Source organism: Pagrus pagrus (genome assembly GCF_965226575.1).
Source record: "Pagrus pagrus genome assembly, chromosome: 22".
NCBI lineage: Eukaryota > Metazoa > Chordata > Actinopteri > Spariformes > Sparidae > Pagrus > Pagrus pagrus.
In genome coordinates this window covers 6819670-6843934 of record NC_140204.1, presented here as the reverse complement: position 1 = coordinate 6843934, position 24265 = coordinate 6819670, and the positions used below count along the sequence as shown (strand labels likewise).

The 24265-nt window shown below is 38.4% G+C and overlaps 2 protein-coding genes and 1 long non-coding RNA gene across 5 annotated transcripts; 1 reads left to right on the top strand and 2 right to left on the bottom strand.

The window, feature by feature from the left end:
• The first annotated feature begins 572 nt into the window (after nucleotides 1-572).
• Nucleotides 573-3055, top strand: LOC311251136 (B-type lectin plumieribetin-like). Of its 3 annotated transcripts, none has more exons than XM_084343458.1 (3): nucleotides 573-653; nucleotides 2531-2624; nucleotides 2741-3055. In XM_084343458.1, the coding sequence occupies exons 2-3, from the start codon at nucleotides 2535-2537 to the stop codon at nucleotides 2999-3001; spliced, it is 351 nt and encodes a 116-aa protein (XP_084199584.1). In that variant the 5' UTR covers nucleotides 573-653; nucleotides 2531-2534; the 3' UTR covers nucleotides 3002-3055. The 3 variants fall into 3 exon arrangements, with proteins under 3 accessions (XP_084199584.1, XP_084199585.1, XP_084199583.1); XM_084343459.1 differs by lacking the exon at nucleotides 573-653 and adding an exon at nucleotides 1596-1641; XM_084343457.1 differs by lacking the exon at nucleotides 573-653 and adding an exon at nucleotides 1772-2024.
• Nucleotides 3056-3936: 881 nt separating this feature from the next.
• On the bottom strand, nucleotides 3937-7107 carry LOC311251421 (complement C1q-like protein 3). Its single transcript, XM_084343817.1, has 4 exons — nucleotides 7095-7107; nucleotides 6468-6675; nucleotides 6078-6209; nucleotides 3937-4562 (listed from the first exon to the last, which is right to left on the bottom strand). Exons 2-4 carry the CDS (start codon nucleotides 6613-6615, stop codon nucleotides 4282-4284), a joined length of 561 nt encoding a protein of 186 aa, XP_084199943.1. The 5' UTR covers nucleotides 6616-6675; nucleotides 7095-7107; the 3' UTR covers nucleotides 3937-4281.
• Nucleotides 7108-15828: 8721 nt separating this feature from the next.
• LOC311251339 lies at nucleotides 15829-23235 on the bottom strand. Its single transcript, XR_014621373.1, has 3 exons — nucleotides 20585-23235; nucleotides 19638-19833; nucleotides 15829-17527 (listed from the first exon to the last, which is right to left on the bottom strand). It is a non-coding gene; the product is annotated as an uncharacterized lncRNA (long non-coding RNA).
• Nucleotides 23236-24265: the final 1030 nt, after the last annotated feature.

The window sequence follows — 24265 nt, the reverse complement described above, 5'->3', positions numbered from 1 at the left end:
CACCACATCCACTTCTCTGTAACAAGTTCATCATCATGTGAAGAATAACTGATGTTTCTTCTTCTGTGTCTGTCTGAATGCTACAAACGTTATATTAAATTGGCAGCATGCTGTTCCTGTTATGTCTGTAATGTCTCCTATTGATAATTATATTTTGTGTTGCACATGTTACTATTACCACATCATGCTTTACCGAGCAAGACGAGTGTCTCTGATTAATAGTTTTTCCTTTCATAATAAAATAAAACAGTGTTTGACATCACATTTGTTGTTGTAACTGACCATCATCATCATCAATACACACCACTGAATAATACCTGCAGGTATCTGACTCTATAATGTGTTTCAGGCTTTTTTCTGTATGTGTTGTAGGAACTAGATGAACTGCAGCTCTGCAGTAGTTTTGTGCACGTGCAGGTGATTGTTTGCAGTATTTTTGCATTATCTTACTAGAAGCCCTGGCTGACACGTCTACCTTAGCACTTGCATTTGGTTTTATAAACAAACGTCTGACAGCTTAAAAGCAGCTCTCCATGAAGGGGCACTCATTTACAGGCGCAGGAGTTGGTTGGTGTCAGCAAGTCTATCAAGTTAATCCTCTGCAAAAATATCACAGCAACATTGACAGTACAGCAGCTGGCTGATCAGAACAGGTGAGGAAACTTTGCTTATTGACAAAAAAATGTTTTATTATATTTTATAATATTTATTACTGTATTAGATTGTGTTTTTTTTGTCTATGTGGAAGTCTTTCTGTCAACCTACTGACTCTTTTTTGTGACGCTCCATTTTCTAAGCTCTAAACATTTTTTTCATCAGTGTAACTGAGTGAAAAAAATAAAATATTTCAAGAGGAAAGTAAAGCTCATTTTTCTAAGTGTTTGCTTTTGAAATACTCATTTTGACCATGAGAGGCTTCATATGAACATTGTGGAGACTGGGGAAACTGGCGACGCAGAGGTGGTAAATAAAATTAAAGTCAGATTGTAGAAATTAAACATAAGGGCATTATTTTACACATAATGATGATAATTATAGATCCAGGTTGTCATAAACATTCAAACCAGCAATGTAACTTGCACTTCTGTATTTATATCATATTATATATATATATATATATATATATATACACACACACACACACACACACACACACACACACACACACATATATATATATATATATATATATACAGCCTATGAATGATATGGGAAAGCTATGGAGTATTAACAGTAATACACTTTAACTGCACTTTAACACTGATATAAACTTTAACAAATGTGGCCAGATCATAAAGGAGACGACCGGACACAATAAAATAATTTTGTGGGTTTGTTTATTCCTCAACTGTACTTATAATATAGTGACACAGACAACAGTAGTGGCTGTCTCTTTCTGTAAACAGAAAATAAGCAAAATACACATTTCTAGCCACTCTCGGTACAATGTTCTTACAATATACACCATGACCACACATATGCAAATATCTGTTAACAAAATGCATTTTTATCATGCTTTTCCATCAACTCAGAGTATGCTTTAATAAAAAAAAATGGATTCACTCACTTCTAATGTGCAGTTTGAGAAACTTGCCTCACACCTGACGCAGCTCAGACTCGGCTTCCTCTCCCCTCTGCGAGGTACATCAACACAAAATAACACAGTTTCATAAAATAAACAATGCCTGGCGACAGAACGGTCCTAATCACGATTTCAACTACATATTTATGGCGTCTTACGCTGACCCGCTGCCGTATCAGGTCTGCTCTCAGCACGGAGGGAACAACGCAAACACACTCCTCACCGACCCTCGGCGACGAACAAACAGCTACACTCTCCGGTCACCAGCTCGACCAGCCTCTCCTCTATGGACCGTGTAACTTAATCCCACGGAGTTTACGTTTTATTAAGTTATCCGAGCTTACTCGCACAGGTGACACGCACACACCGTCGCCATTGTTCATGTCGTGTTACTACCCTGCGCTTCTTAAAGTGACATGACACTCAATAAAATACACCACAGGTACTGAAAACACTGTCACCTCTGTTCACCTGGCTACACAAACATAAACTGTGACACAATAAACCAAAGGCTTACAACTACCCTTTATTTATAAAGGGGATGGAAAACTAATAGCATTTTAACTGACATACAAGCAGGGAAAACACAGCCGACAGGTTAAAATAACACCTGAACAGGCCTGAAGTTAACTTTCCAAATGTCCCTGATGAATTTAAGGTGGGAGCAGCATTTACTTACGTCGACTCAGCTATTTACTGATTATTAACTCACCTCTCGACCCCGACTCTGCCTTTGCCCCCTTGAAGGAGTCGTTGCTGGTTACTGTTAAATATGTGCATGAAGTTTGTGATAGGTGCATTAGGTTTACTTTTAGTGTAAACAAAAGGACAACAAAGGTAATCACTGGTGGTGCACAACTGAATTGGCTACACAACTCCCAAAATGTATGACTTATTATAATTTCAGTGTTTTACAGAGATACAACACATGTTTTCTTTTTGTTGCAGGATCATGAGCAGGAACTTCTTGTCCAAAAATGATGAGCTCTGCAGGGGAGACTTCCTGATCTCCAACAATAGGGAGTATAAGGCTATTTTCCAGGTGAGTAACTCAGAATATGCATGCATTATTCATGTGCACTGGTTGATGTAAAAGTAAATGCAAAAAGAAGAGAATAGGTGTTTGGGAAGAGTCAAATGTCTCTTTGTGCCCTGCAGGACGATGGTAACTTTGTTGTCTACGGCTGGCGCCCTCTGTGGGCGTCAGACACATGCGGATCAGATGCTGTCCGCCTGTGCATGCAGGCTGACTGCAACCTGGTCATGTACAACAAGGATGACGTAGCCAGGTGGCACACTAACTCCGCCAAACCCAGCTGTAACATGTGCCGTCTTCACCTGACCAATGACGGCAACCTGGTGCTGCACAGGGAGAGTCAGGAGATCTGGAACTCAACTTGCTCCAAAGGCATGAAGTGATGTTTGTAATCATCTTATGTTAACCGAGATAAAATAAAAGAGAATCTAACAATGCATGAATTAGTTTTTTTTGTTCTCTTTGTATTGAGCTATGATGAGATTAAAGTATGTCTCTGCTGTGTAACATATCAAGTTAATACGCTGTGTGATTTTAGCCACGTTTTTAATTAAGTAAAAACAAACAAACAAACAAAGAAAACATGATGAATCAGGAGACTCGCTCTAACACACTACTTTCATCGTTTGTCTTATAGTTTAGACTTGTTTTGTTTCATTTAATAATTATTCAGTAATAATGCACAAAAAGCTTCATGAACTCTACAATAAAATCCTTAATTCTTTAACGTTACCTTTATTCCTGAGATCCTTTATCTGGTTTTCACTGTTGTTCAGCCTGGTTTCACTGTCTGTCAGCCTGTTTTCACTGTCCTTCAGCCTGGTTTCCATAGCTCTAAGTTTTTCTGTCATGGCACCAAACTCTTTCAGGAGATCACACATGTCAGGATAGCATGACCCTTTCTCAATATTTCCTTCTGTTACAGCAATATTGCCATCATCCTGGGCCAGAACCAAGCCACAAAACAGCAAAACAAACCACAAAATTGTGAAATTCATCTTCCAAGTTGATTCACGATGGCTCAGTCACTTAAACTCTGACTGATGTGATCCCTCTGGCTGCTGTTATGGTGTTTTTAATGATGACCTGTTAATTTTCAACGGGAGGAGCAATGAGGAAATAATTATACATTACAGGAAACCATTTTTATCAGTCTTGCAGAGTTCAAAGATTAAAAATGTGTACAGCACAAAGAAATGTAAAAAGAAACAATAAATGAAAACCAAACACCCAAACAATGTGGTGGGAGCAACGTTATCTGCTTTATTTAATTGTTTTCAACAAAATTTACACCTTTACAGTGTGAAGAGTTAAATGGATCATGTTATTCTGGGCCAGAATCATTATGTAATCTCTGCTGTTCTGTAGTTTAGTCCTGATCTTTTAATATTTAACATCTCATTGGACACGTGGTTTATTATCTCATTGTTAAGTATCTGTTGTTCAACTCTTTCATTTAAGCTCAGTGGAAGAGCAATGAGGTAATAAATGTCTTTGTTTTTCAAGTTCATTAGCAGGGCACCATTCAACAACATGAAAATCCAACAACAAAACAATGTAGTAGGAGCAACTATATCTGCTTTAATTCACTGTTTTCAACATAATTGTCAACTTTAGAGTGTGAAGAGTTAAATGAAGAACTGAGATACAGAGCATCGGTTTTTCACATTTGAGAAACCAGAAAACCGCTGAAAGTTGTTTGATGGTCAGATCCCCAAACATGACAGTTTGCAGGCAGTCGCACATACACTCTGTCTCCCTGCTGCAGCTGCAGGAACACTGCGTTTCCTCCATTATCAGCTGTGTCAGAGTCTGACTTGTGATCAGTGGTCGCGATCATGAGTTGATTGTTCTTGAACAGGTACAGCTTTGCATCGTGTTCTCCTCCGGCATGATAGAAGACGGTAAAGTAGTAAACACCTGCAACAGGTGCAACAAAGACACCTGTGGAAACAACAGGGTGTTGGTCACATTTAATCTTCTTCTTTTGATTTCAACTGAGAACTCAAATCACGAATCATCTGCAGTCATCAGTGTTTTGCTTTATTTAATTACATAATACAAAATCAATAAATAATAGTTTTTAACCTTCTATTTTTTTTTTAATTGATAGGCATTTGTACTGTGGGTTACATTTTGGCCATTGTTTAACTTTGTGTACATTGTTTAGTTAGGCTTTTTTTGGAGGGTACATTGTGTGTCACAGGGCTTTCTGTAAATGTTATTGTACAGTGCTTTATTGGTTGGGAATTGAAAGGTTAAGGCATTAGCATATTTAACTGTTGCCTATGGAGTTTAAAATCAAAGACTTTGTTTAGATGCCTACCCTAAAAGTTTTGTTGTTAATTGCGGATCTTTTTTTTTTTTTTTTTTTTTCAAAACAAGTGCAAAAACAGGCATCTTATTTAACTGTGAAGGGTTGTTAAAAGTTCCCATAAGTCATACGTGTGTACAAGTGAAGATACTGTGTAAAATATTACTTTGGTAAAAGTGAACGTCATCCATACTGCCGTGGCAACTGAAAATCAGTCGCTTGTCTAGTGCAGATGAGAGTTGGTCAAAACAATAAGTTTGACACAATATTTCATTTCTAGAAGTTTGAGTTGATTGCAAGCAAGAGTCACTCATCAGCAGTGCATAGATGATGACTGAAGAAAGGCAGTGTCTCCTCACCCTCTATAATAGCAAAAAAAACCAATACACACAATTGCAGCAGTCACAAGGTTACATCTGGACTCACTTAAAATAACACTGCCACTTCTCCACATCCAAATTAGGTTAAACATGAATTTAACATACATACATTCCATAGTTTATGTGTCCTACATCAACCATTGTCAGAACACAAATACACAAGAGAGGTTACACAGAAGAGGATACACGAACACCCTTCTGGATGAATTCGTTAACCAAGTTTCTATTTAGGTTAGTTTTCACAGCCTTATACCATATATGTTCTGCAACATATAACTGTCAATTGACAGAAACCATGCAGGAGACCCACAAACACAAGTTTTCACCCTACACACATATTACTATTTGATAAGTTTCATGCAAGAATAATGTATCAAAATAAAGGAACTTTAGAGAATTTCCCTCACAATAGCAATAGTACTTGAGTTAAAGTGTCAAATTACTAAAAAGTACGATATTTGCCTCCAAAATGTCATGGAGTGGCAGTTTAAAGTAGCAGAAAAATGGAAATACTCCATGGAAATAAGTAACGTACAAGTGCCTCAAAATTGTGCTTAAGTACAGTACTTGAGTAAATATATTTAGTCACATTCATCACTGCCATCATGCTCTCATCCACTGAAATGGAATCTGGATTTCTGTCTACCATCTGCCTCAGTCTTTACACTTAAAACCAGTTTAAGTTGAGTTTTGATTAACACTTTGTTTAAAAACTCTCATTAACACAGATGCAGAAGAAAACATGTAGGTGACTGTGAGTGTTACCTGTGGATTGATTGTAGGCATCACCAATGTTGGTAATCACTGTTCTGTAGATTAAAGTTGTGTCCGTGTTGAAGGGTCCGATGTCTCTGTCTCCGTCTCCTTTTGCTGCACTGAATATCACCTTAGTTTTTTCTGTGTAAAACAAAAACATTTGGACCATTACTTTATAAAATGTTTTCAGAGTGCGTCAGTAGTTTCTTTGTAATGAAGACAGAGTTCTACATCATGGGACTAATGACGTGCCTGTCAGGAGACTCGCTCTATCACGCTACTTTCATCGTTTGTCTTATAGTTTAGACTTGTTTTGTTTCATATAATAATTATTCAGTAATAATGCACACAAAAAGCTTCATGAACGCTACAATAAAATCCTTAATTATTTAACGTTACCTTTATTCCTAAGATCCGTTATCTGGTTTTCACTGTCCTTCAGCCTGGTTTCACTGTCCGTCAGCCTGGTTTCACTGTCCTTCAGCCTGGTTTCCATAGCTCTAAGTTTTTCTGTCATGGCACCCAACTCTTTCAGGAGATCACACATGTCAGGATGGCACCGCTGTACTTCAATATTTCCTTCTGTTCCAGCAGTATTACCATCAACCTGGGTCAGAACCAAGCCACACAACAGCAAAGCAACCCATAAAATGGTGAAATTCATCTTCAAAGTTGATTCACGATCACTCAGTCACCTAAACTCTGACTGATTTGATCCCTCTGGCTGATTTTATGTTGATTTATAGTAACCTGTTAATATTTAACATCCCATTTCACAAGTGGCTTTTTACTGGAAAAAACATTTCATCGATCCTTACTGCGGGTTCAAAGATTGAAAATGTTTGTTTTTCACTTACAAGGCGAGTTCATTATAAAGCACATTTCAACAACATGGTGTCACGGTGATGCTGTGGCACCCCTTTCCCTCCTCCCTTCTCGCTCACCTGCTCCTTTCCCTCTGTGTGTGTGTGTGTGTGTGTGTGTGTGTGTGTGTGTGTGTGTGTGTGTGGCAGCAGAGAGTCACACCTGCAGACCGTCAGCTCATCAACTTCTGCTATTTAACCCTGGTCTCTCCTCCCTTTCGGTGCCAGATTGTTCCGGTATGGTGATTATATCGGTGTTGCTTGCTATTTTGTTCAGCTATCTTTGAAAGTATTTCCTAGTGTTGAGATTTCTCTCGTGCCTATGCTGCAGTGTTTTTCCCTGTCTGGGCTACGTCTCATGCTCGTGTTTTGTTTCCCTCATGTGCAGAACCTCCAGCGCCTCTTCGTTCTGCTTCCTGCTCCACTGGCTCACTTGAATTCCCTCCACGCTGCCACCAGACAACCCTGCCCGTCTGCCCTCCTCGTCCACTACTTCCTCAAGAACTCTGCCCTGTAATAGATTCCTTTAAACCTGATTTCCAGCCTCCCGTCTTTGCATTTTGGGTCTAGACCAAAATCCCATCGTAACACACGGCAATTCAAACAGGTTCATATCAGCCACAAAAAGCACTAAGACGAGTTATAAAAGATACACAGGTCCTACTGTACTGTAGCATATGAATCAGCGAATGATAAACAACTGAAGTTACACTATTACACCTTTTCTTACTTAGAACCGCAAGAATATTTCACTTTAATTTTATGTTATAATCATTTAACAAAATCTAACGGGCTGTCTTGATTGTGACGGCACAAGCACCAATCACTTCTGACTCCGTCTGCCCTACTGCACATCACTGAAGAGTTAAATGAATCATGCTATTCTGGGCCAGACTCAAGATGTAAAGCATCAAAACAAACCATAAAAATGGTAATCTATGCTGTTCTGTTGTTTAGTCCTGATCTTTTAATATTTAACATCTCATTGGACACGTGGTTTATTATCTCATTGTGAAGTATCTGTTGTTCAACTCTTTCATTTAAGCTCAGTGGAAGAGCAATGAGGTAATACTAATACATTTACTGCCAAAATCTTTTTTATCAATCTTTATTTAATTTTGGGCTAGAAGATTACATATGTCTTTGTTTTTCAAATCTTACAAGGCGAGTTCATTAGCAGGGCACCATTCAACAACATGAAAATTCAAAGAGCCTCATAGAAGACACAAAAGGCTATCAGACAAGTTACAAGAGTAACACAAGGAAACCAACAACAAAACACTGTAGTGGGAGCAACTATATCTGCTTTATTTCATTGTTTTCAACATAATTGTCAACTTTACAGTGTGAAGAGTTAAATGAAGCTTTGTATAAAGAAGACTTGTGTCATTTTCAGACTATTTCTGTTTCATCAGCTTTTAAAATACAATGCTGACAGATGCATGTATGTAATGATCTCAGATTGTTACATTCATCTTTAAGCAGTAATGGATAGATATAGAGAGCATCAGTTTTTCACATTTGAGAAACCAGAAAACCACTGAAAGTTGTATGATCGTTGTATCCCCAAACATGACAGTTTGCAGCCAGTTGCACAAACACTCTGTCTCCCTGCCGCAGCTGCAGGAACACTGCGTTTCCTCCATTATCAGCTCTGTCGGAGTCTGACTTGTGATCATGGGTCATGATCATGAGTTGACTGTTCTTGAACAGTAACAGCTTTGCCGGGCGTTCTCCTCCGGCATGATAGAAGATGGTAAAGTAGTAAACACCTGCAACAGGTGCAACGAAGACGCCTGTGGAAACAACAGGGTGTTGCTCACATTTTTTCTTCCTTGTTTGATTTCAACTGAGAACTCAAATCACAAATCATCTGCATTTTAAAACCAAATAAATTAATTAAAAAAAAAAGTTTATTCAATCATTCAATTCGATCTGTCAAATGAAAAATTACAAAACGAGTGAGAATTTTGTTTATTCGTTTTTTTCTGTATCTACCAAAGACTGAAAAAAGAGGTTTGTTTTCCCATCGTGGCTGCCTGTTTGGAGCAGCAGCCACAGACCTGCTGCTGTCAGAGGGGAACTGGCTGAAGTTTAAAACTACAGAAAGCCCTTTTCGCAATTTGGCTTCAGAAAGTGAGATGAGGTAGCAAGAGCGTCTGTGATTATAAATCTTTAAGATTATTGGGCTCTTAGGCTCTTAACATTTATTAATAAACTTCAGCATCCACTATCTCACAGACAGCAGAAGTCACATAGAAGTTAGCCTCAGGGCTTTCAGCCAGAAAGCCATTCAAACATGGTTAATGTAGTGAAGGATGTATTTTAACCCAATACATCATGTTTTCCTAAAACTAACTTGTAGCCCGTTTGTTGGCAACTTAGCTGCAACAGCTGCAGGGTCAGCAGTAACTACTCCAGACAGCCAAAAAAAAAACACAAAAGGCCAATCAGACGGGAACTAGGGTGGGTCTTGTGAGAGGTCAGGACAGCTGTCTGGCTAGTGATTTGAGTGGTGATGGAGAGGGATGGCAGGTTAACAAGGAGGAAGCATTTTGGTCATTTTGCTAACAAGGGGAATGGCATACTCCTCCCCCCATGATCAATTTCATTATAATTTTTAGGAATATCTTTCTTTATTCAGTCACTGTAAACATTAATGCTTTGTGTAAACAATCTTAATGATACTGATGCAGAAGTAAACATTTGGTGACTGTGAGTGTTACCTGTGGATTGATTGTAGGCATTACCAATGTTGGTAATCACTGTTCTGTAGATTAAAGTTGTGTCCGTGTTGAAGGGTCCGATGGCTCCTGCTGTTCCAACTACTGCACTGAATATCACCTTGGCTATTTCTGTGTGAAACAAAACATTTTGATCACATTTGTTGTGGTGGGTTTGGAGGACTTGTTTTCTTACATTTTCCATTACAATACACAAAATACTTAATTAATACATTAATAAAGTCTTTACATTTTATTTTACCTTTGTTCCTCAATTCCACAATCTGGGTTTCACTGTCCTTCAGCCTGTTTTCCATAGCTCTAAGTTTTTCTGTCATGGCACCAAACTCTTTCAGGAGATCACACATGTCAGGTTGGCACCGCTGTACTTCAATATTTCCTTCTGTTCCAGCTGTATTACCATCAACCTGGGCCAGAACCAAGCCACACAACAGCAAAGCAACCCCTAAAATGGTGAAATTCATCTTCCAAGTTGATTCACGATCGCTCAGTCACCTAAACTCTGACTGATTTGATCCCTCTGGCTGATTTTATGTTGTTTTATAACAACCTGTTAATATTTAACATCCCATTTCACAAGTGGCTTTTTACTGGAAAAACCATTTCATCGATTCTTACTGCGGGTTCAAAGATTGAAAATGTCTGTTTTTCACTGATCTTACATGTCGAGTTCATTAGTAAAGCACATTTCAACAACATGGTGTCACGGTGATGCTGTGGCAGTCGAAATCATTCTGTCGTTTTTGTTCCCTGTGTGTGTGTGTGTGTGTGTGTGTGTGTGTGTGTGTGTGCGTGTGTGTGTGTGTGTGTGTGTGTGTGTATTTGTGTATTTGTGTGGGAGGGGGTGGGTGGGTGTGGGGTGGCAGCAGAGTCACACCTGCAGATCGTCAGCTCATCAACTTCTGCTATTTAACCCTGGTCTCTCCTCCAGTCCGGTGCCAGATTGTCCCGTCCAGTATGGTGATTATATCGGTGTTGCTTGCTATTTTGTTTAGCTATCTTTGAAAGTATTTTCTAGTGTTGAGATTTCTCTCTTGCCTATGCTGCAGTGTTTTTCCCTGTCTGGGCTACGTCTCATGCTCGTGTTTTGTTTCCCTCATGTGCAAAAATCTAACGAGCTGTCTTGATTGTGACAGCACAAGCACCAATCACTTCTGACTCCGTCTGCCCTACTGCACATCTCTGGCCTTGTTTATTCTGCCAGCCTGAACCTTTGCCTGTGTACTAGTTTGATCAGTCTTCCCCTGACCTCTGCCTGCTAATGTTTGCCTCTGATTAATTTTTATTTTTTTCTTTACGGGATTAAAACTGACAATGACCTTTCCTGTAATCTGACTGTGTGTGATGACACACAGTCAGATTACAGGAAAGGTCATTGTGGTCTGTGCCACAGTCATTACAGTTGCCTCTGTATAAACTGCACATTGATCAAACTCCTGTACTGCTTCAGCACAGCAGATGTGCTGTTTGATGGTCAGTTACGACAACAAACGTGATGTCAAATATTGTTTTATTTTATCATGAAAGGAAAAACAGCTGCACAGAGACACTAATCACATGATGTCATAATAGTAACATGTGCAACACAAAATATGTTTAGTAATAGGAGACATTTTCTCATCACTCATGTAATAGACAGGAACAGCGTGCTGCCAACTGCACCTTTAAAATGGAAACCTCACCACAGTAGATAATGTTAAATACAGGACAACTGAAATTGTGTAAATAAATTGTACTTTAATCCTCAGTTGTCTCTTCATGTCATGTGTGTTGTGAAAGGCTTTAAGATGTATCTGACAGAATGTGTGGCTAAAGAACAAGATCAATGATCAATATTTTTATATTCTCATAAGCAGAAATCATTTAATCATTGCTTGATTGAAACTTTACACGCCAGGGAATTATTAGCCTGACAGCTGGAAACAAGGGTGAACTAACTCACAATGATGTGGATCAACTGCAGCGTTGACTTGTCGGACTTTGATTGTTGTATTTCTGATAATGGACAGGGAGGCACAGGTTGTTAATGTTATCACACGCTACAACCACTTCATGTTGGCGAGGTGTTAGACTTATAACGTTGCAATGCCCGTTCACCACTTCGGATTCAACATCATATACAGTCATGCTTGAGTCGCTGATGCACAGGTTACTGCTCACACGCCGGCCACCATTACGGCAGATCCGCTGAACTGTACTCTCTGAGGCGTCGATGAAGGACTGAACTGGAACTCTGCCACAGAGTCCCTTCTCCTGTAGGTAGCTGTGTAATGAGATCATTGTTTAACTGCATAGTATTGACATTGTTTATGTCCAACTTTCAGCTGTCACAGTGTTACATGTTTGTGCTTATAACTATGGGCGTTTTCAAACCTATAGCCGTACAATCATAGAAACTGTTGGTATATGTTACAACTATTAAATTGAACATCTGTCGTCAAGAGTGGGCTGGTCCGTCTGGACCGCAGAACCGGCCTACTTAAAGTACTGAGAGAGGTGGCCAACTGCCTTGATGGGATGGTGACATGGCCCCCACCACTTAAAGGTTCGAAACTGGGCCCCACAAACCCAAGAACCCAAGAACCCAAGAACCCGTGTCAATCGTAGGTAGCTTGGATTCATCAATCCAAAGTTGCTCTCTGGGTAAATGTAGCTAGCAAGCTGAAGTCCCACAAACATGGTCAGGCCTGTTCAACTTCTTCATAAGAGGAGCCAGATCGAAAATAAAGGCAGGTGCCGAGGGGCCGGACCTTTAGATTACCGATTGAATGCATTTGTTATTCTGTGATTTGGAGATAAATAATAGCTACTCGTGATCCTGAGAAATAAAATTGAACTCGAAAACAGAACGGGAAAACAGAAGGAATAATATGTTTGACCCATGACCATATATGGCTTCCATATTTTTGTACTTATTGACAGACATAACTAATGAATGGGCTTATTAACTTACTAACAAAATTCAAGGGTCACACTGAGGTTGTTAAAGGGCCGCATTTGAGAAACAAACTTTGAACCGCACAAGTTTGAAAACGCCCTAAATTTCCCAACCGTTCAATATGTGAAACTATAGTTCTGTATAAATCTACCTGCTGCCATCATTATTTCCAGCAGAGGTTGTTTGACGACAAGAAATTGAATGTGGCCCACTGATAACACACAGCTGGTGCTGTTTGAACCTGAGTGCTCTTGTGTTGTCACTACCACATCACATAGATGCTAGTTAAACATAGCACTGAACTGTAGGATTGAGTTAAATTAAATGGCAAATAAAGCAACAATTATTGGTTCTTTCTAAAGGAAATAATTGATCTAAACTTTAAACTCACCTTGCCCATGAATCTTTAGAACTTCTGTTCAAGTTATTGTTGTTCAGGATGTGTTTGTGGACAAATTTGTTGTAAGCATTGTTGTCTCTTGCTGGCTGACAGGGCTGTGAAGGAAGGAATCCGAAGATGTAATTATATAATCTGAAAGTATAAGAAGACTGTCCTTGCCCCCCGAGATCGAGGGCTATAGCGAAGATGATGGCAGTCAGGAGAGCGACATTCATTATGTCTAGAGTGAGAAAAGAGATTTAGCTTCATTAATGCGTTGTTCACAACAACATTAACATCAACACCAATAATGTGTCTCTACTAAATAAGACTTTACCATCAGCACAAAAGGAGTGATAAATAAATAATTATCACAATAACCTAAAACGTTTGAAGATGAATGACTGATTTAATCTAATAATAGTTAAATCAGTTTAGATTTGAATTTCCAGACATACAGTAGCAGCAGTGTGTGTTCACGAGCATTACCTCTGTATGTAGTTCTCCGTCCTGATTGGATAAAGTGGGCGGGGATACAAGATTATCTCTTCTAGTGCCTGAGCAGGTGGAGAGGAGACAGAGGTTACTGACCAAACACTACATACAGAGCTCTGTAACACTTGTTTTAATCAGTAAATATCACTAATAGCAGCCTGAAGAAAGATTACATTTAAACCTTTCTTTAAACCTCACTTTAGTTCAGGAGTGACTTAACGTGAGTCCTGGTTTTACAATGGTTAGTTTTGAATTGAGCGCTGCTTAATTTTAAATCTGGATTTAAACCTTGTTTTGCAAAACTCTGATTACAACTAATCTTAAACTAATGCCACACAGCTTTGGTGCAACACAATATAAAGTTAAACCTTGATTAAATCTGGTTTAAGAAGCTGATTCCTTGTTAGTGCAACACAACCTTAGTCTACAATTATGCATCAGCCCATCATTTCTTTAAAACGGTGCGGTAGTGTAGCAGTGAATAAGCTCTTTTTATTAATTTAATGTTTTGTGATTTGTGATCCATCTACTATCATCTGGACCTGACACACTGTAGAGGCTAACTGGTTGCAGGTTTTCTCTATACAGACACACAGAACAATGGAGTAATTTCACAGCAGTTAGTAATATTAATATGGCAAAAATGTAATTTAGACAGATGCAGAGAAGGTTTCTCACCGTCCTCTCTTGCGTTGTCAGTCTGGAGTCGATCAGCACTCTCTGACAGAAGCCTAAGGTTTCTTTCTTTCTTTATAAATCTCTTCTTGTCTTGTGAACGACGATGAATGATCACAACCCAGAAAGTTATCAGCCAACTGAAATACTGCAAACTTGTGTAACGTCCACATGTTGACGAAAACTAACTGCATCTTGTGAATGAGGAAGCAAACTTCTCTTGGCAGCTATGGATGAAACTGTGAGGATGGGCACAAGAAAAACAAGAACAACACATAAGCACTACATCACTGTGAGACGTGATAAGATGCAGCGTAACGACATGAAAGAGTCACTTTCCACCAGGTTATTGTTTCTTGAATCAGCCCATAAAATTCAGTCTGGGGTCTTGGGGTTGCCCTTAAATATGCCTGTCCTTTCCTGATTAGAAGAAAATCACCATGATTTTAGCTGGGATAGATAATTCTATTCTAATTTTTAGTACATTTTATTATTTTTTATATGTAAATATTAGCATGTTAGCTCAATAGCTTCCAGGTCATGTGATCAATTGACTCAAAATCAGTGTGGGATCATGTAACTACACTGGCTGCATGAGATACGCCTCTTGTTTTTACGTTTTACATCTCTAAATATTTTTTAGTAATTTTTATTATTTTTTATATGTAAATATCAGCATGTTAGCTCAATAGCTTCCAGGTCATGTGACCAATCGACTCAAAATCAGTGTGGGATCATGTAACTACACTGGCTGCATGAGATACGCCTCTTGTTTTTACATTTTGAACCTCTAAATATTTTTTTATTATTTTTTATATGTAAATATTAGCATGTTAGCTCAATAGCTTCCAGGTCATGTGACCAATTGACTGAAAATCATGTTGGGATCATGTAACTACACCGGCTGCATGAGATACGCCTGTTGTTTTTACGTTTTACATCTCTCTTTACATCTGTGTTGTCTTCTCATTTCAGAGGGCCCCATGCCTGCCTTTGCCTTGTGCCCCAAATTTCTTAAATCCGCCACTGTCTCCCTCTGTTAATTTAGTCCTATTTCGTTAACCTCTCTCACTGATTTGGTAATGAAAATGAAACCCTCAACCTGTCCTTTAGGTTTTCTCCCTATAAAATGTCTGAAGGATTTTTTTTATCACAGTTTTAAAAGCTCCTGTTGGTAAGATAGTTTTCAGTCTCATTGTCAACTCGTCAAATACTGACGCTTTGCGATTGTAGGTTGGGTTGGCCGCCATCCAGAAGTGTCAGTATTTGATGAGTTAGGAATGACACTCAACTATGATCAACCATCTTATCATTAGGAGCTTTACTGTAAATACCACTCTGGTTCAACCACTTTTGAAAAAAGGCCACGTCTTGAGTCCACTGACTACAATTTTAAACCCATTTCTCAGTCTTGTGAACGACGATGAATGATCACAACCCAGAAAGTTAACAGCCAATTGAAATGCTCCACACTTGTGTTACGTCCACATGTTGATGAAAACCAACTGCATCTTGTAAATGAGGAAGCGCACTTTTCTTGGCAGCTAGGGATGAAACTGTGAGGACGGGTACAAGAAAAACAAGATGGGTCAGTCATTGATTAAACTCCTGTACCGCTTCAGCACAGCAGAGGGGGCTGTTTGATGGTCAGTTACGACAACAAATGTGATGTCAAACATTGTTTTATTTTATCATGAAAGGACAAACAGCTAAACAGAGACACTAATCTTGCTTGGTTAAACATGATGTCATCATAGTAACATGTGCAACACAAAATAGGTTTAGTTATAGGAGACATTTTCTCATCACACATATAATAAACAGGAACAGCATGCTGCCAATTTAATATAACGTTTGTAGTATTCAGACGGACACAGAAGAAGAAACATCAGTTATTCTTCACATGATGATGAACTTGTTACAGAGAAGTGGAGGTGGTGATAAAACAAACTGAGAAAACAGCCACTGTAGAAGCAGAAGTGATTAAAAAGTGTCCAAATATTACATATATACCACTAGAAACTATTTGTTATTAATGACACTTGTTTTAGAAATTGAAGGAAATATTATTAATTAGATTTCTAACTAGTTTCAGTGCGAAATGTGAACAATAAAATCTCTTAAATGTTAAAAATGAAACTTGAGAACAATTTAAGAAAACACCTCGAAGAAAATCTGATTGTTGTATAAACAAGTCCCTTTTATATTATAGATGTCTGAACTGATCAAGTGACTGTGAGGATGACAAAGTGGTCATTTCTAGCAGTCAGATGACATACTTTATTTTCAGATTGTCATCTGTTGCTGGGTCGCGTTCAAGCTCATCAAAACAATGATGTAAGATATGCTGATAACACTTTAAAGCTTCAGAGTTCACTGATTATTATCTGTGTCACACAAGTGTCCCTGTTTCAAGCTTAATTTTTAGTGATTTGATTTTAATGTAAATTTCAAAGATTAATCAGCGCAGCTTTAAGGCATCAATTTAATAGTATACAAAGCAAAACAAGCAGAATTGCAATAAAGTTTCAAACAAACATTTTGAGCTAAGCGTACATGTTTTAACAAAGTTGTAAATTAGCTTTAGCTTAAAGGTGCAATACGTAAGAATTGGCCTCCCTGAATTTATACGACCAACAAATATGCAAACTTCAGTAATTATCTCTTCAACACATCACAGACACGTCTTTGACACAATGTCTCACATATTGCACCTTTAAAATGGAGACCTCATCACAGTTGATAATGTTTAATACAGGACAACTGAAATTGTGTAAATAAAAATAGTACTTTACTTCATAGTTGTCTCTTCATGTCATGTGTAGCACGTTCATGCTCATCTCACAGCATGTTTTGGAAGCAGGCTTTAAGATGTATCTGACAGAATGTGTGGCTAAAGAACAAGATCAATTATCAATATTTTTTTATATTCTCATAAGCAGAAATCATTTAATCATTTAGCTGAGCTTGATTGAAGCTTTACACGTCAGGGAATTATTAGCCTGACAGCTGTAAACAAGGGTGAACTAACTCACAATTCTGTGGGTGCAATGCAGGGTTTATTTGATGGACTTTGATTATTGTATTTCTGATAATGGACAGGGAAGCAGCTGTTTCTGACATTATTACATGCTACCACCACTTTCTGTCTGCGAGGTGTTACATTTGTAACCTTGCAGCACCAAAAGATGCAAAACACCCATTTGGATTCAACATCATATACAGTCATGCTTGAGTCGCTGATGCACAGGTTACCGCTCACACGCCAGCCAGCTTCACTGCAGATCTGCTGAACTGTCCACTCTGAGGCGTCGATAAAGGACTGAACTGGAACTCTGCCACAGAGTCGCTTCTTCATTAGGTAGCTGTGTAATGAGATCATTGTTTAACTGCATAGTATTGACATTGTTTATGTCCAACTTTCAGCTGTCACAGTGTTACATGTTTGTACTTATAACTATGGGCGTTTTCAAACCTATAGCCATACAAACATAGAAACTGTTGGTATATGTTACAACTATTAAATTGAACATCTGTCGTCAAGAGCGGGCTGGTCCGTCTGGACCACAGAACCGGCCAACTTAAAGTACTGAGAGAGGTGGCCAACTGCCTTGATGGGATGGTGACACGGCCCCCACCACTTAAAGGTTCAGAACTGGGCCCCACAAACCCAAGAACCCAAAAACCCGTGTCAATCGTAGGTAGCTTGGATTCAATAATCCAAAGTTGCTCTCTGGGTAAATGTAGCTAGCAAGCTGACGTCCCACAAACATGGTCAGGCCTGTTCAACTTTGGGCATGACTTTTACATTCCTGATGCGCTTTTTATTTTTTCTCCACTTTGTTTATCAGTTTTCACAGTTAAAAAAGAAATATACAAAAGTAAAGAAAAAAAAAACCATTGCGCAACATTTGTTATTTGGACGTAAATAACTACTCGTGATCTTGAGAAATAAAATTGAACTCACGGGAAAACAGAGGAAATAATATGTTTGACCCATGACCATATATGGTTTTCATATTTTTGTGTTTATTGACAGACATAACTAATGAATGGGCTAATTGACCTACTAACAAAATGAGCAAGGGCCACACTGAGGTTGTTAAAGGGCCGCATTTGGGAAACAAACTTTGAACCGCACAGGTTTGAAAGCACCTTAAATTTCCCAACTGTCCAATATGTGAAACTTTAGTTCTGTATAAATCTACCTGCTGCCATCATTATTTCCAGCATAGGTTGTTTGAGGACAAGAAATTGAATGTGCCCCACTGATAAGCTGACAGCTGGTGCTGTTTGAATCTGAGTGCTCTTGTCACTACCACATCACATAGATGCTAGTTAAACATAGCACTGATAAAATTGAATTTGGACAAATGGGAAAAATTGAAACTTACTTTATGGGGAAAAATTAATGTGATTAAAATGGTGGTCACCCCACAATTCAATTATGTCTCCATGATGTTACCTGTTTGTATAACACTACAGCTCTTTAAGCAATTTGACAGAATTATAAAAGACTTTTTATGGGACAAGAAGACACCAAGGATTAATATGAAGAAAATGTGGTCACCAAGGGACATAGGAGGAATTTCCTTTTCTGAACTTAAGCAAAAATATGATTTGGAAAGTAAAGGTAATTTTTGGAAGTTCTTACAAATCAGGGACAGTGTAACTAAGAGTCAATTCATTCAAGACAAGAAAAAATATATGTAAAAATCTGAGATTTGTCTGGCAGAAAGACCTAGGATGTGAGCTGAACGATGAAATCTGGCTAAGAATATTAGCAAATACTAGGAAATATATAAAGGAGACTAAGGGGAACTTTACTCAATACAGATTAATACATAGGTTTTATTTTACCCCATCTAAGCTTCACAGAATGGGCTTGTTGGCTAATAACTTATGCTGGAAATGTCAGGAAGAGACAGGAACATTCTTACATGCTATTTGGGAATGTAAATGTATTAACCCATTCTGGGAAATAGAATACATAGGGAAATGGGTGGGGTTAACAATACCCGTATCACTAAGATTATGCCCAGTATATCAAAGTATGACCTTGCAGTGATAAAGTTAGGGGTTGTTACAGCTGCCCGAATAATTCTCAGGGTTTGGAAAAGTACATCCTTTCCAGATCTTAAAAAATGGGTAGAATAATGGGTTGAAGGCTGTATGAACACATGTTAGCTAGAATCAATGATGATGTGGATAACTTCAAGAGGTCGTGGGACCGCTTTCTCGCTTGTAATACTGTTATGACACTGTGATGATTTGACTGACTGCATTGATGTCAATATAATTGTTGAATGTTTATATTGGTTGTTTTAAATATGAGCATTTACAATGGGTCTAATTAAAAGTAACACTGTCTGTTTATATGTTTAAACAAATAAGATTGAGCTCAATTAAACTGCAATAAAGAAACAATTACTGGTTCTTTCGAAAGGAAATAATTGATCTAAACTTTAAACTCACCTTGCCCATGAATCTTTAGAATTTCTGTCCAAGTTATTGTCGTTCAGGATGTGTCTGTGGACAAATGTGCCGTACGCATTGTTGTCGCTTTTCTGCTGACAGGGCTCCAAAGTAAATAAGAACCACCATCCTTGCGCCCCGTGAACAAGGGCTACAGTGAAGATGATGGCAGTCAGGAGAACGACGTTCATTATGTCTAGAGTGAGAAAAGAGATTTAGCTTCATTAATGCGTTGTTCACAACAACATTAACATTAATAATGTGTCACTACTTGAAATGCAATGTCTAAAATCAGACCTTACCATCAGCACAAAAGAAGTGATAAATAAATAAATATCACCTAAAACTTGAAGATGAATTAATAATTTAATCTAATAATAGTTAAATCAGTTTAGTTTTAATCTCTGTTAAGTAAAATCAAGTTCATCAATGTAAACCAAAGATACTGAGAAGTTACCAGGTTGACATTTTACTATTACTTCATCATTAGTAACTCTTTTTATGTCCTCTCAAGTAAAGTGATATATGATAGTAGTTACTACAGACTACAGTCCCTCATTACTTCATTATTGTGACGATGGTAGTTACTGAGTTTACAATTGGTTCCTAATTAACTAATCTTACTTGATTAAATCTGGTTTAAAAAGCTGATTCCTTGTTAGTTAACACAACCTTAGTCTACAATTATGCATCAGCCCATCATTTCTTTAAAAAAGTGCGGTAGTTCTTGATTGTTACTTGAATTGTATGTATTGTGGTTTGCGATCCATCTACTATCATCTGGACCTGACAAACTGTAGTGGCTAACTGGTTGCAGGTTTTTTTTTCTACATTTTAAATACAAGAAGGAAAAACAGACACTCAAAACAATGGAGTAATATCACAGCAGTTAGTAATATTAATATGGCAAAAATGTAATTTAGACAGATGCAGTGAAGGTTTCTCACCGTCCTCTCTTGCGTTGTCAGTCTGGAGTCGATCAGCACTCTCTGACAGAAGCCTAAGGTTTCTGTCTGTCTTTATAAATCTCCTCTTGTTATGTGAACAATGATAAATGATTACAACCCAGAAAGTTAACAGCCAATTGAAATACTGCAAACTTGCGTAATGTCCACATGTTGACGAAAAACAACTGCCTCTATCTGGTGAATGAGGAAGCGCACTTTTCTTGGGAGCTATGGATGAAACTGTGAGGATTTGCACAAGAACAACACATAAGCACTACGTCACTGTGAGGCGTGATAAGATGCAGCGCAAGGACATGAGAGAGTCACTTTCCACTGGGTTATTGTTTCGTAAATCAGCCCAATTAGAAGAAAATCACCATGTTTTTGCTTGATAATATATAGGCCAAATAAATGTTTCCACTTTTATCAGTGAATTTGTTGAACTGCTGTCTGAAACTGCCTCCATTTGATACAGTTAGTTGTCTTTTAACTTATCATGTGGTCAGACAGAAGTTGCATCTCGCCCAAAGATTCTCCAATCATGGTCTCCCTCTGTTAATTTAGTCCTATTTCGTTAACCTCTCTCTCTGATTTGGTAATGAAAATGAAACCCTCAACCTCTCCTTTAGGTTTTCTCCCTATAAAATGTCTGAAGGACGTTTTTATCACCGTTTTAAAAGCTCTGGTTGGTGAGATAGTTTTCAGTCTCATTGTCAACTTGTCAAATACTGACGCTTTGCGATTGTAGGTTGGGTCGGCCGCCCAAGTGTCAGCATTTGACGAGTTGGGGATGAGACTCAACTATGATCAACCATCTTATCATTAGGAGCTTTACTGTAAATACCACTCTGGTTCAACCACTTTTGAAAAAAGGCCACATCTTGAGTCCTCTGATCTTTACAATTTTAAACCCATTTCTCAGCTCCCAGTTTTAACAAAGATTTTAGAAAAGATTGTAGCAGATCAACTACCAGTTTTTATAAATACAAATAATATCTTTTACAAATTCCAGTTTTAGACAAAAACACAGCACTGAAACTGCTCTTCTCATTGTTCTCAATGACTTGTGGCTGTCAGCCAATGCTGGTCCTAAGTCCATTCTTGTCCTTCAAGATTTAAGTGTAGCATTCAGTATCATTGACTATGGCATCCTATTGGACTGTCTTCAAACATGGGCAGGTATCAGTAGCACAGCTCTACAGTAGTTTGGGTCATACCTAACAATGCATTACTGAGAAAACGAAGGCCAAATAACAAGAAAAAAAAAATCAAATCGTCTTGAGAAAGGAGAAGTCTGTGAAATTAAGGAACCATGCATCCGTTGATCATGGTACAGTTCTGTGTTACAGATACGTCAAGTGCAGAGATGTGACCAAGGAGGTCGAGGAGACACAGATGGCAGAGGAATGGGGAACTACACTGATCAAAATAAGGACAACTTTTTCAAAAGTCAGCAAAAGGTTGGTTCATGGGTGATGCATTTTCCATTTAACCTCAATATAACCTTTTGTTTCCTAGAAAGTGGCTCACGCCATCTGTTGCTCCATCCAGACCTTAGCCTACCTTATGCTGAAAGTAGGATCCATATCAGGAGATTAGTAAACGGTATGAAAATGTAGGTTTTAGAGAGAGATCAGCATTTGGTTTAGCAATTTGGTCAGCAATTAGGCCACTATGTCACAAAGAAAGCCTTGCGGAGACTGAGGGTGCTTTCACGCATGACATGTTTGGGTCAGTTAAGACGGACCATGATATGTTTTCCCAGGTAGTGCAGTTTGTTTAGTTTGTGTGAAAGTTGTCACTCAAACCCTGGTGCAGAACAAACAACTAGACGGCATCAAACATGTCAAGCCTCTCTTGAGCACTGGCAAATTTCTGGTCATTCTCTCCATCTTTCACAATCACTTCTGACCCAGAAGCAACCTTTAAGACCACTTTCTCAACCAAGAAGGGTCTGTTGAAGGTTCGTGTTGACCCACGAAGACAATACTAAACACAATAAATGGGATTGCCAGGCTGCTAGGTAAGCCACCCAGGCCTTGGCAAAAACAAAGCTACAAAAACAGGATACCTGACCCATCACTGCTAACAAAGAAATATCCTGCATGTTCCTGCAGCTGCAGCAGGGAGACAGAGTGTATGTGCAACTGGCTGCAAACTGTCACGTTTGGGGATCTGACATCAATACGACTTTCAATGGTTTTTTGGTCAGCCTAATGTGAGAATCAATACACTGTATTTCTATTCATTTCCTGCTTCAAGATGAATGTGAAAATGTAAAAACGCTGTATTTTAAAACCTGATGAAACAGATTTCAGCGGCCCTGTCACCCTAATGACAGATTTCTGTGGCGCCTCTATAGAAACCTTGTGGCTAAAAACTTAAAAATCAATTATTGTACTCCTGACCTGATCGCTCACTAATTCAAATCAATCAAGTTAAGTAAGCATTGTAAGTGTTCAAAATGTGGCTACAGTCAAAACTCCAATAAAGTTGAGTACGTATGAAATCTGTTTACTCGGAAGCAAATCTGACAGCTGGACTTAAATACTTGATTTCATGCATTTTATATTCATGCACATTATTATTATTATTATTAGATACAGGAGAGAATTAGGGCCACTCCCTGTATCGAATTGTAAGCATCAGGTTTTTCAGGGTCAAAAAAACAGATTATATAGAGGTCTCAAAAACTGTATCAAATATAACTGGCATTACGGTTAAATCAGCATAAACCCTGAGACTTTAAAATTTACTCTGCATCATGTTTACAGAATCAGTATGATATTAATTTACTATATGGTTGCATCATACTGACAAATTAGAAAAGTTGATCAGAGATAAGAATAATTGTAAATGATTGAAGTGTTAATGATTTCTGTTTTATGATCACAGAAGCTTCAGTTTAATCATTTTATGATCCTGTAATAGTCTTGCGATAGGCGAGGCGTGTGTCTACAGAAAGTGAAATCGAGGGACCACACATCTTTAAGGATGTGAAACTGCTGATGGATGCGACCAAGGAGGCCAAGCGGGCACAGATAGTAGGAAGTGCCTCAATGAAAAGATCAGCAAAACATGGGTTCATGGTGGATGTGTTTACAGTTTAGTCTATTTATAACCTTTTGTTTTGTACCAAAGTTGTGGAGGGAACATCATGGCTTAAACTGTGGGGAAATATTAATGTTAATGTGGCGTTAATAAAAGGTCATTCAACAACACGTCCAAGTCCCTTCATGCTTTTTAAGCAAAAAAACCTCAAAACTACTTTTATCCTAGTTTAAATCTAGAACTTCCTAGTGTGGCCTACCATTATTAATCTATTACCATCATCCCCAGAAAGTATTTGTTATACCTGGCACGTCCGTTGAGGTTGTGGTAGGTAAGAGGAGGAAGCGTTGCGTCCATTCTCCTGTTGTGCGTTCCACATGAAAGCTCATCTGTCTCTCCAGTTTCATGCATTAAACACTAATAGTTGAGGCTGATGTCATCTTATGTTAGTGACAAATCAGGAAAGAAAACGTAGCGACACACGTAGATTTATTTACTTTAAATAACTTTGCTATGTTTCCGCCTGACATCATACTCTGGTGATTTAGGGGCCCCGTTTTAGTTTGAAAATCTGGGATTGCGTTTTATTGTGGACGGGCAGAAACAGAGAAAATCTGAAACGATGACGCA